The sequence below is a fragment of the Oxyura jamaicensis genome, chromosome 6, assembly GCF_011077185.1.
Source record: "Oxyura jamaicensis isolate SHBP4307 breed ruddy duck chromosome 6, BPBGC_Ojam_1.0, whole genome shotgun sequence".
In the NCBI taxonomy this organism is placed as follows: domain Eukaryota; kingdom Metazoa; phylum Chordata; class Aves; order Anseriformes; family Anatidae; genus Oxyura; species Oxyura jamaicensis.
In genome coordinates, this window is record NC_048898.1 from 23,560,567 (window position 1) to 23,574,102 (window position 13,536).

The 13,536-nt window shown below is 40.6% G+C and overlaps 1 protein-coding gene across 8 annotated transcripts in view; it reads right to left on the bottom strand.

Moving 5' to 3' along the window:
* The window catches only part of STN1 (STN1 subunit of CST complex), a 40,528-nt gene that overhangs the window by 2,665 nt on the left and 24,327 nt on the right, over positions 1-13,536 (bottom strand). For 6 of the 8 annotated variants that reach the window (XM_035329658.1, XM_035329654.1, XM_035329655.1 and 3 more), the window contains 5 exons: positions 12,371-12,529; positions 11,097-11,208; positions 10,180-10,339; positions 3,628-3,750; positions 2,952-3,024 (listed from right to left, as the gene is read on the bottom strand). In XM_035329658.1, coding sequence (XP_035185549.1) covers positions 2,952-3,024; positions 3,628-3,750; positions 10,180-10,339; positions 11,097-11,208; positions 12,371-12,529 — 627 coding nt within the window. Of the gene's footprint in view, positions 1-2,951; positions 3,025-3,627; positions 3,751-7,981; positions 8,158-10,179; positions 10,340-11,096; positions 11,209-12,370; positions 12,533-13,536 lie in introns of those variants that run through there. The other 2 variants (XR_004751857.1, XM_035329661.1) reach the window with 2 other exon arrangements.

Sequence of the window (13,536 nt, forward strand, 5' to 3'; positions counted from 1 at the left end):
CACAGGTAGATAGGATGTGGCACTGCGTACTGGTGTATACTTCAGCCTAACTCCTATCAGACGATAATTCAGGCAAGGATATTTCTTTAGAAGTCAGTGGCTCAATGTGATGAAAGACCTTTGTGGCTGGAAGAAAATACATTCACCACCCTAGGATGGATAAGTGCAGAGAACAGAACAAGGTGTCTACCTGCTCTTAGTGACTGCTGCTGCAAACAAAGTGGGTAGCTGCATTTTGGATTAGTCACAGCTTCGTTGTAAGACGGTCAGAGTGCCCATCCCTGATCCACAGTAAATTAGTTTAAGCCCCGATGACTTAGATTAGTGACTCAGGTATTACCCAACAGTACAATACATCTTTTGTTCTAGATGCTGGTAGAAGATGGCATTTTGGGGTAATCGCAGGTGTGTACAATAATTAAGTAGCCCAGATACATTCCTAGGCTACAACCCAAGTTGGAGGGAATACATGCTTTGCAGCGGTGTGCTGCTGTTCTTCTTTCATTGACACAATGGGCTTTAGCTTTTGTCTATGACCTCAGGTAAGCCAGGCTGCGATGAACTGCCTTGCCTACTGATATAAGAAGGGACAGGGTTAGAGAGCAACTATTCTTTGCCTGGTGTGGACACGTGGCACAGAGGTCCAGTTGGACGCATTAAATTTAACTTCAGGTAGTTTTGGCTTTATTCTCTCTATTATTAGCCTCATCTAAGCCTAAAACCAGAACAAATGCACCAGTAAAAGAAACAAGTCTGAATTAAGTCTACCATTTTGCACTTCAGTCTGGAGTCAAACTATCCTGTCACCCTTTTCTGGCTGTCTTAAGCTTCTAGATAGACCCAGAGAGGACTCTTATAAGGGCACTTCAGATCAGGCTGTTGGGAATTACAATTAGAACCAAGGACTAGGATTGTAGTGTTGACATATTACAGATCAGGGTTTGTGGAGCTCAGACTAGTCATGCTGAGGGTTTTTTTGTTTGTACAATAGTTCCAGGCAACTGGGTTGGGCCTGAGAGTGTGTCACAAGAAATGATTGGGGTGAGGCGTTGCCTTGAAAGCTAGCAGAGAAGTAGTTGATTTGGATAGAAGCGTTTAGTTTATCATAATAGTCTTACTGTCATGGAAGATAAACGTTGCTCTTGAAGGAAAATGGGTACAAATTTATTGCAATAACCAAGCAAAAGCCTTTGAGGTACTACCATGTTCCTTTTTTCTCACCAGGAGCCTGCTTGCTGATCAAGGCCAAGCGGGTGGCTGTACCTGCGCATCGACAGCAGAGGGGGCCGGACAGTTACATTGAGCTCTGTGCCATTGCATCATTCAGGGACAATAAAATATTCAAAAGTATCCTGCTGGTTTTGACCGAAGCTTTTTGGTTTTCCTTCTCAAAGTCTTCTATTACCAATGACCATAAAATTGGAACAGTCCTTCTGAAAACCATCAGAGGAAGAGAGACTTACCTGGAAATTGTGCTTTTTACAACAGGGAAGTAAAGAGATGGAAAGCTTCAAGGAGAACAAGAGGCTCTGTAAAGCAACTGCTATTTTTTCCCTGCTCAGTATGAAAAAAAATAGCTTTGAGAACTCAAGGCTCTGCAAAGTTTTCTCTGTGACTATCCACCAGTTTCTGTCTGCTGTTGACTGGAAGAACAAACTTAACCTCTGGTGGAGCAGGGAGAGTACTTCACCACTGTGACAATGCACACCAGGCCTGGTGTCCTGCAGCAACTACATACATACAAGTTCTGGTTTTATAGTGGCCCAGTTAGGAAACAAACTGTGTTTCCAAGAAAACTTGCTGATCTGTAAAATGGACAGAGGAATGATTTGCCTTTTACAGAGAAGGTGTTTGTATTTGTTAATGGATAAAAGACAATAGGAAACATATTGTATTTTGTTGCACTGAAACAGCCTCCAGCAGCTAAGCTCATCTTCAACTGCTTGCCCTGTAACAGCTACTCCCACCAACCCCCCAGAGATACAAAACTTTCATTTCCACACATGAACCATGTTAACAGCTGTGCTATTGCCTAAGACAGCCAGTTGGAAACTGAAAAATCATTCCACTTCGCTTGCCCTTTTTTTTTCTGCAGGATAACCATCACAGATCAGGTCCTACAAGCGCTATTGTAATTACGATGGTATAAGGAGGAAAGCAATTTAAGAGTATATGCCTTATATTCTAGTCAGTCATTTATTCTTTACTACATTTTACCCCACAAATAGCTGCACTCCAGCAGCACGTGATCCCTGTTAACATGTTCTGCCCAATGAATTGACAAACTCCGTATCAATGTACCTGTGTAATTAGCAGCCACTCAAGTCAAGCACTAGCCATTGCAATGGCAATAAGACACAATATGCTTCAGGAACAGGACAACTCGAAAGCCAGGCACGGTATGTTACATGAAAAGAAGAGCATTTTGTTAGATTGAAATCCCTACCTGTAAAGAACAGCCACTCGAACTCTGCACTTGCTTTAAACCTACAGAAAATATCCTACTGAATGTTATTGTTGGCTTAATGAAGTGAGGATTTCACTTTTCTGTACTACCTCTTTTGTGTCAACTCCCATGTAGAAACTGAACTAGCGAGATCTGCCACCTACCCGGAGCGCAAAGCAACTGCTATTAGTTACTGACCTAACCTCATTGCATTTGGTTCCTCACAAAATCTATGTACACTCAAAAGATACCCATCTTAGATAATGACTGCTCATTTCAGATCTGAGAGGTTGCTTCATTCTGGGCACATGTGCTCTCTCTCTCTGCTCATAGGAAGCTGCTCCTGCACTTCTGCTTTTAGCCACGCTGATGAGCTACACAAGCAACTTATCTTCAAATCTAAGGACAGGAAGTGTTCTTAATCCAGCAGCAGGAGGAGGCACTATCATCGGCATATCAGCACCAGCTCATAGCTCACCAGAAACCTGACCACACCAGTACTTACGCCTGGGTTTTCGGCAGTCCTCTTTAACCACATCGAGGGTCACTTTAAGCAGCTCCTTATCATGGTCAGTCACCTGGAGGTAACGGAAGAAATTGGCAATTTATAGTAGTCTATTTTACAGTAAATGGAATGGATATTAGAAAGGATGTATGGCCACCATACATCAAGGCCACGATGTATTCTAAACTTACATTGTCATAACTACAGTCAGCAAGATATGCTGCCTCCAAGATTAATAATGCATGTTAAATCTTCAGTTATCTTTTTGAGCAATGTTAGCAGAATTCGGGAGTTAAGAGAAGAACGTGAGATACCAGAATTCAACCCAAAAGAGGGCATCCAACTCAATAGAACACTGAGTTTTAACCTAAACCTGACAGAGACCTGTCCCAGTCTTCAGTGTGCTCTGCCACATCAGCATACAGTTAAGCAACCTATGTTGAACACAGACTGCACCTAGGATAACAGCAGTGCTGAAGACTGGCACTGAGTTACAAAAAGATCAGCTTGGTGGGTGACAGAAGTAAAAACAAGAGTAAATAAAGCCGTAGATAAGCCCTTGGAATAAACAGACAGCATTTGGAGGTCCAGCTTCCCTTCCTGAAATATTTCTACTCTGAAACTGTAAAATAGTCATACCATTGAATATGTTTGCAATCACAGCTCAATTCCTTACATGGTACAAGTCCTTGGAGCTACTGGGTTTCTGGAAAACCACTCCTTTTTCTTGTAGCATTCTTATTGCTTCCTTAAAAACACTGTGAATCCTTTTGGAGCTGGAGTCACTTTTTGAATTCACCTGGATGGGAAGAAATGTATACAGCAGATGGTGAGAAATCTCAGCCCAACTGAAGCTGATGGCAAAAGCTCCAGACAATTTCAAGAGCAAGAGAACTTCACATCATTTTTTTTCCACATTTTTCTTTATTTGGGAGGTCACAAATTTTATTTGTTACATATGAGCCAACCTGTTACAGGGAAAGGCAGGGTTTGTTTGGAAATAGAGCAGAGCTAAGACAGTGGAATGACAGCTGGGGAAGTGGAAGGAAATAAAGGAGTCAGCTGTGGAGAGGAGAATGTATGGGCAGATAAGAGCAAGACCATCACATTCTTTCCCATCTTTATCTGTCCCACTGTTTCAACCTTCCATTTATCTACAAAGGCCGCTTCAATTCCCCAATTGTTGTTTCCACATCTGTTGGGAACACTGTGCTCCCTGTGGTTTCCTTTGAGAACAGAGCTAAGCTGCTTCCCACAAGTGAACATGTGATGAATGGAACCAGACCACACCAGAGCAACCAAAGCAAGATTTGCCAAGCCATTTCTTCGACTGTCACCATAAACGCTCCCATCCCGTCCTGAGCAGAAGTATCAGGCTTCAAATATCCTACTTCATTCACCAGGGAGACTCACAGAAGTGCTGGGGGTGAAACAAGCAACCATCGTGCACCAGAGTCAATTCACATGGCCATGTGGTGACGGTCACCAGGTTAGTAATGGAAGAATGTCCCTTCGCAAAACATCACTTCCATCCATTTGTAAGGCTCAAGTCCAACTCAGACTAGCTCTAAGCCCGGGAATGAACATGCCTAACCAGAAATGGTTTAGCAGATCCAACGGAGATATTGGCATTAGCATGCTCCACAATTTTCTCCATGCCCTTCCCCTCCATGTTTCAGCAGGCCATAATCACAGCTCTCTCTCACTTTCTCTTTCTGTCCAACAACAGCAATCTTTTTTCTCTCAAATCGTTAGTCAAAAATAATTACCTTATAGTCCAAGACAAATACCACAGAAGAATAGCTATTATTCTGTCTTTATTTGGCTTCGAGTTTTCTCCTGTTACAGAAGGACTTTACTGTGTGAACGTTTGCTCGTCCCCCCGTCCACCACAGCTGTATCAGTATAACAACAGACACTACTTTTAACTACAAACCTGACCTTACGTCACCATTCCCATCACACCATTAATACCTCTATGATATTCCTCTTCATAGTGCTGCTTCTTATGAACTGAAGAAAGAAACAAAATATAGAAGAAAGGGATTTTGTTTGTTTGCTTTGCAAGTGAAGCGTGAATACTTTCTCTTAATTATTTTTTTTTTCTCCAGGACAAGAGGCAACGGGCACAAACTGAAATGCAGAATTTCCAGCTGAATATTGGAAAACACTTGTTTGCTGTGAGGGTGACAGAGCAGAGCATTGGAACAGGTTGCCTGTGGAGTCTCTTACCCTGGAGATATTCAAAACCCACCTGGATGTGATCCTGTGCAACGTGTTCTAGGTGATCCTGCTTGGCAGGAGACCTGGACTAGGTGATCTCCAGAGGCCCCTTCCAACCTCAACCATGCTGTGAAAAGCACGTTCTCATAGCTGTACCTAAACTGAAGAGGCTTTGCCTCTAACAAATGCAGGAATAAATCCTCAATAACATAAGAAACTGCTTGCAAAGCAACCACCTCAAGACTCTGATCAATTTTTAATGTGAAAGCAAACATTTGGCAAGGGGAAAAAAGATAAAAATATCTCCACAGAAGCAGGATAATTATTCAGTTTGGCTTAACACTGAGATCCCGTCAGAAAAGGGAGATAATTAAAAACAGACTCCGTGTGAACTGACACACAGCTCTGCCTGGATGGATGCTGAAGCAGAATCACTAAGAAAGTAAGTCAAGAGATTGACAGAGAGAAGGCAGAGAGGAAGACTTGGGAGTGAGAAAATAAGGAAGAAGCTGCTCCATATCAGCACCCTCTCATATGTGCTGCAGTCTGAAGGAAAGGGCTTTATGGGAGAATTACCTCTGAAAAACAGACGAGGGCTCTTGCCCTATCCAGGGACATTAATATTATCCTGAAACAATGGGAAAAGTTTTTGTGTTTTTGTTTTCTAGCATGCTCTAGAACATGCCTCTGCCTCTCTAGCCCTCTGCGTAAATCAACAATTTGACAAGTTCTTTGTGAACACCACCTAAAGTTATTTGATCTGTTCTCTTGGTCCACCCAAAACATTTCCAATTTCTCATCCTGCAAATCCAAAAGTCAATAGCCTCTCTCCCTAATACCTCACCTTTCTTTTACGCCAAACGAGACCCTCTTTTCTTCTGGACTTGCACAATCCCCCGAGAGCCAACATACACTGAAGCTTAGGATTTTGCCTACTTAGCAGAGATCTAGAGGAGGTTGAACACAGACAGAAGAAATTTGGGACTATAAAATCCTACCTGATTTCACATTCCTGCTTTTATTTCAGGAGGAGTTGGAGAAATGCTTGCATTTCAACAGTTAAAAAGATGTGTTTATAGCTGTTAACATAGTTCCTTCCAAATCCCAGCTTATTAATCATCACTTTACTTTTACTTATCATCCAAGAAATTCAAACATTTGCAGGTATTAGGTAGTTAAATGCTGATCCAAAGCACTAGTGAGATTTGAATCTGGATTTTCAATTTACCTCTCGCAACATTCACAAGTCATTTTTCAAAGTGTCTCCCTTCAAGCATGCCTTAAGTCTCAGGTTTCCTGAAGTGCTGACAGCAGGGGTTCTCCCTGTCCCTCTCAAATCAGATCCTTTTTAAATAAATGAAGCTGGACATCCAAACAGCAGACCACCCTAAAATCATTCATCACTTTTGCAAAGCGCACCCCCCCACACCCCGCTTGGAGAAGCGGCTATTGAATAATGATTTATCACTACCCCCCTGGTAGAGCCATGGACTCTAGCAAAGCCAACAGAATACACATCTCCAGAACTATGTCAATATTTTAACCAACGTATTCCAGCTGGTGAGCCTCACATAGTTCAGTGGGCTGGTGCTGTGCAACCAATTATTCTCAGGTCTTTAAAGCAAAATAAACCTCCTGTACAATCAATAATAGGTCAAAGAATGAAGTGGTACAGGAATTAGTTTGAACACTGAAAGTATGTAACCTTTGGCTCATTACAAATCACAACACACCCTGACGGTGTTAAAGTTTCCCGGTATAACCACACACGTGATACTACTCATGGAAATTGCCCTTTGCAATTTCTCACGCAACATTTAAGCCTTGGTTTAGACAGGTGATAATTTTAGTAATAGTGATTCTGGATGTGTCAGCCCTGGACTCCTATAATAAGCGTTGCAATATACATATTTAAAGTAGCAGTGAAGCTTCCTGAAGAGGCAGGAAGAGAAGAAAATAGCATCAAGAATGTGTAACACAAAGCACTGTGTTATAGCTACAGTACAACGTACATGGCCGGGGTAAGTAACACTGTAAAACTCCCCACTTTTTCTACTTGTCACTGCTGACCTTGAGATAATATTCAAATCAAGTGAAGTACAAACAGTAGAGTTTGGAAAGCATTACTAAGTCCAAGCTAGTGACGTGCACCGACTAGAATGACAGGAAAATAGCACACACTATAGCTAAGGCATGGAAGTAGTACATAAAAATGGTTGATCAAGACTGGCTGGCTGCAAGTCTAATTTATTCTAGATCAGAAACTGGATGGATCAAGTTCACATGAACATTTTTTTTTCTCTAAACAAACAACAACAAAAAGCCAAACCATTAATTGTCTAAGTCCAGTAAGTACACTCTGTTGGTTCTCTAATCACAAGACGACTTCCTTTCTTCTTGCTTGTAGTTTTCCTTGTGGTACCTACCCCTTCAGACTCAAAAGACATTTGTTTAAGGGAAAGGCTACCAATTAGAAATAGAAAGGACACTAGTTATGTGAAATAAAGCTTTTCTAGTTTTAAAAATCAAAACAGATTTGTTAATTTGTAATTATTTTAAAAAAACATCAAGTTCTGTCACACATCCTCTGTGACTATAAAACTAAAAGTTACCTAGTTTGAGCAGAGGACATGATTTAAGTTTTGCCATATGCACCTGCTGGAGGGAAATTTATTCTTCTGGAGTGCCAAAGGACTGTACTGCTGGGGAACCATTAGGACTGGAACTAGATCTTCTAGAACACGTGTGGGACATGGACAGGGTTTAGATACAGTAAACCTGAAAAGGAACAGAGAGATGCTGCCTACCTCGGCTACCTCCTTCCATCTTCACCCCCCTGTTCCACTCCACTGCCAGTGATTCCATAGCAGCTCACCACCACCCTGGAGGAAGTTTTCCATGAGAAGACACCCTCCCATGTTGCTAAACACTGTGTAAATACTTTAAAATACGGGAAAGAGATGAAGGGAGTGCACCACATCTCCTAGGAGCACAGAGAAAGGGAGAGAAAGTAAAGGAAAGAGTTTAAACAGCAACTGTGCTACAACACTGGAAACAGAAGAAAATTTAAAAGACCAATTATACATCAAAATATCCCATCACAGCCAGGAAAAGCGCAAGAAGTGAGCAAGTATGTGTATTGCACTGTGGCTTAAGGCTTACAGCTTGGTCCACTCACTTATCTCATGCCTTGATATATAGGCATGATATAAAATCATTATACACTGGTGGGACCTTTCATTCCTTTGGTTTGAGGGAGATGTAAAACAGAAGACTACACAGGGAAAAACGAAGGAAGAAGTAGATAAATCAGATCTATGATTTATTTTTGTGGATCAAATTGGGTACTCAACCCTTTGCCAATAATGGGAAGTGACATCTTCAAGGGACAGGGCAGAGTAACAACAAAATACATTTCCAGAGCACTACTGGGAGCACTCTCAAGGCATTCAGGTCACTTGACAACTGAATGTTCTTTCTTATGCAAAGAGATATAATCCTCTTTGCAAGGAATTAATACCAAAGGGCAATGGAGAGAACTGCAATTTCTAAATAAGCATCTGTGTGCCCAGATTCCTGGGACATATACTCACACCCTTGCATCAGGGTCAGGAGCAACAGCTACTAATTAAGATAGTTCCTCATGACTACTAGCAAGGCTGATGCTGTGGGTAGCAGGGGAGGAGGGATGGAGGTGCCTTTGTTTGCTCTGCACCAGTTCCTTCTTTAAATGGCTTTGCAAGTCACTCATCTTAATCTTTCTATAAATGCTGAAACTTCAGAGATGGACATTTCCAGTATTAGTCACAATGACCACTTCCTCTTATGTAAAGTGTCTCAGGACTTTTAATACTCTTCCAGCTGGTTCAGAAAAATACCCTGTTCCACGTTGGATTTTCTAGTATCAAACTTTTCAGTTACAAATCATAGTCGTTTTTGTCCTTGCTTATATCTATGATCATATTAAAGCAAACAACAAAAATGCCTTTAATAAAAATAAACCAAGAAGCGGTTATGAGAAGCAATTCACTGAGGCATGAATAGAGCTACTTCTTATTATTATTTGGCCTCATCCACAAGGGACTTTTTTTTAAGTAGTAAATTAATATTATCTACTAACATAACGTAGCACTTCTAACAGTGCATGTCTGGATCAGGCACTGAAAATGACCGCCATTAATTTATTTCTTTACGGAAAACCAAAAAGTAAACAAGTGAGTCATAATGCTCTGGATTCATGTTTCAGTTGCTGTTGGTAACATGCTAAAATCCATAACTCTTAGTTTTGCAGAAGTTTACCACTTCACACCTATTGAGAATCTGGCTTGTTATTTATCCAAATAACAATGTAATATAAAACCATTTTACAAAATGTTTTTTGTTCTATCCTTCTGTAGTAGGTCAAGAGCATACTGTCTCACTGGGAAGCTTCTTCACAATTTGGTAATGTGCAATTACACACAAACTGATTTCATCTAAACGCTGCCTTCTGACCCTTTCAATCATGACCATTCATAACTAGGGATGTCCAACAACAGAAGCGTTTAACGGAGCATTTTACATTCACTCATAATATAATCTCCTTTTGAAAGCCACATCTAGACTAACATATTTAACTTCAAATGAGAAATCAGACAAAGAATTGTCCTCCCTTCTCCTGAGCCAATTCGGAATCTCAAGCATCTGAACCAAACAGCTCGGGTGCCTTAAAGAGATCAGTGACATTTTTCACAGATCTAGGTAAGTCAGTGCACACTGCATACTGTAAGGTTACTCAGCCCTAATACAACAGAATTTTCTTGTGGCGTTCTTCAGTCCAGCTTCAAATATCCCAAGTGACAAGGCTTCTCAGGCTGTGTAAATAATTCATGCATAAAGCTAACCATGAGGAAAAAAGCACTTACAGTTTTTGAATCCTCTGAATGCATCGGTCTCTCATCTGATTGTTCAGAATTCATGGCATTATTTTCCCTACCAAAAACCTGGAACAGTTACAGTCACTCACCTGACAGCTGGGACCAGAGAGCGACCCACCAGCCAGGGACACCAGAGTATCAATCGTTTCCAGCTCCTGTTGGTAAAAGGTCTGAATTTTGTTTTCTAGTAGGAAGTCTTTCACTTTCTCATGCAGAATATAAATTGAGAAATCCAAACCCTCTGGGCCACTACAAGGACAGAGAGACCAGGTTAAAAGACAAGGAATATACTACTGATATTTTTAGATCAATTGCCTAATGTTAGCCTGGTAGACCGGTTTCCAAAGGTCAGGAGGTGTGTTATCATCCTTAAAGAATATGGATCTAAACCCTGAATTAAAACAGACCATTTTAAAACACACTGAACATCCAGCTGTTCCTCTTCAATCATTTATTGTAACAGTGTTGGGATTTTAAGATCCACATTCTCTAAAACCACACTACATGCATCAGACCTGCCAGTAAGTATCCAGCTACCCTTAACCTGAATACAGTAATGTGTGTCTGAATTAGTTTGAGGTTATACAAGCACGATTTGCAGACAAGGGCAGCAGATTCAGGAATATTTTGATTGATGAGCTCTTTATCCTTATATGTAAAACAAAATCAGCCAAGGTTGCTCATCCATTTAATTTGTTGATCTCACCTGCAAATCTTGCTCCAGACTCACTGTCTTTAAGAAATGCGAGAGGTCCATGCACGGTATTTTACTACCTTCCTAGTATTCACTTTAGTTCAGCTTTATACTTCTTTTCTCAGATTATGAACAAGTATCTCATCTGTATGGATCATCAATTATTTAGGAGAAAAGAAGACTGCTACTAAATGCTTGCGCAGAGTCTAAATCACAGTGGGGCCATTCTATCTTTCTCTGCAGATAAATAACAAATAAGCGATAATAAAATCCCATGATTTGCCTTGAGACCAGTCTGGATACCACATTTACCTCTGTCCCTCCCCTGGGCTTTGGAAAGGTTTATCGTAAACTTCTCTATAGAGACAAGGGAGCTCCAACATTCTTGAAATCTGAACATCACACACAGGATCATCCACTTTATCTGGAGTGGAAAAAAGAACACACAGACTCGTCTTTTAAACAAACATACCTGAGGGAGCACAATGGAGTTTCACACGCCAGCATTAAATCAGCAAATTTTGTTTGTTGTTGTTGTTATGAAAACAAAACCACACAGGTCACTCCCATTTCTACAGTTTACAAGGTGGTAAATGACCACAGTGTATCGCAGACTAGGCTTTTACCTGAAAACTTATTAAACTGGAATTTGTGACCTATATTTTACCTTTCAGCAGTCTTTACACATTAACTGAAGTTAGCATATAGTAAGGAGTTTTGTTGGTGCCAATCTGAAAGCAATTTAGAGGCCATTTGAACTGTGTGGTTCTCCTTTAATGAAACAATGGCATTGTTACCAAGCCTTGAATGGGTTATATATTCATACAGCTATCTGGAAAGGAGGGTTGACTTCCCTCTCAGATTTTAGCTACTGCTGAAAAAACTAGAAACTTTCTATCTGAGCTGCACAAGGCTTTTAAAAGACAGGCTTCTCCACTTACACAATAGCACAGGCACTGAGGAGAATAGATGTTATGCAACTGGAAGCTCCTGGGATACAAATAATGGACTACTGTCCAAAGAGCCGTCGGATATGTGCCAGAGTGACAATGAGGAATGCTTCTCAGTCATTCTGCAGAGCCAGATAGTTTAGGAAAACTTGGGCTTTAATGTAAAAATGTGACAATAAATGCCTGGCTGCCTGTGGAATGGATTATACGGGCTGCAACAAACAACTGTTTCTTCAAAACAGCAAACACTTGATGAAGTGTGACACAGAAGGTCATCAATTCCTTTCCTATGGGCCTTGGCTGTTCTACTTCAACATAAATAAAAATGAAGAGCAATTCACTATCACAGATACCCGAACAGAATATCTGGACAACCTTCTTGTATGCTTTCTGGTCATCTTTATACATTTTCCAGGAATGCCCCATTCACAGGCAGTCCGATCCCACACGTTAAGTAGTGTATTTTCTAACCTTACACTGCTAAAATTAAAATAAAGGCACACAGATGAAAATTTCTTTAGAAAATTGAGATGCCAGAAAACAAAATGAAAATTATTCAATGAATTACATATAGCTTCGGTCTTCTTATAAATACAGACAACTAAGTTAGATATGTCACAGATCCGTAACACTCACAAAAACACGAAGCCTGAATTTCTCTTTGCTGCCGGTAGGTTCGGATGTAACCTCTGACCCTGACAACATCCCCAATCACCAGCTTGGTTTTCTGGCTCACCATTTCCTGGAGTTTCTTCATCTGTTCAAGCACTTTAAGACTGCTGAGTGTGCTTGGACAGCCTGTAAGAAAAGGTGAGCAGATCAGGCATTGAATACATAAGCATCACAGCAGTCATATTGCTAACAAGGGGCAAGATCCCAGGCATCACGTGTTCTGGCCAGCAGAACTTTTGGATACCAAAGATAGTTGATAGTATTATATTTATTTAAATAGTTCACCTGGGGAAGATGTATAAGGCCAGAGATACTGATTTATCATTGAGTGTCACAAATAGGTTGAAATTTGAAACATTAATTTGAAAATGGCAAGAGTGATTTTGTCATACTAGAAGGGAGAGGGGAGGAAAAAAAGGTCAACTGAACTTTTTAGGTAGAAGCACGATTCATCTGAGGTGAGGCCAAAGGACTCGTGATGCAATTTGATGTCCACGCTGAGGTGAATGCAACTTGACAGAACTTCACGTTTACATAATGCACCTTTGCAGGAGGGTAATTTTTTCCTAACTGAAAACCTGACTAATGATCCAAGAAGCCCTGATCATGATTACAAAAGGCTAGAAGAAAATTTCCTGTGCCTTTGGGAGCTGTTTTCTTTAGCAGGCACAAATTATTTCCATCAATAAAATAGTGTTCATTCAGTCAGTATCGATGTACAAGTAAAATAAGAACACAAGGCTGAAACAAGCACTCTGGGTCCTCACTCTGTTAGCTAGTATTTCATGCAATTTCTTTCATGAATTTAAGTCCTTCACAAAAAACAAAAACAAACAAAAAAAAACTGATTTGATTGTGGGTCCCCAGTCCCCACTACTTTTCCGGAAAAATTCTCTAAAAGCAAGAAATGCCTTCTAAATTCAAGTGCCATAGGAACCTTTCATACCACTTGTCATATTATTGTTAAATGTAAGCTAGTATAAATCGTGTGTATAAACAGGCTTGTTCCACAAATATAAACAGTTTTTAACTCTGATATCAAGCTTTTCCCTCCCCATTTTATGTAGTATATATGTAAATGAATAGCAACATTTATTTGAGCAGGGTTTTATCAGCTCCAAACTACTACA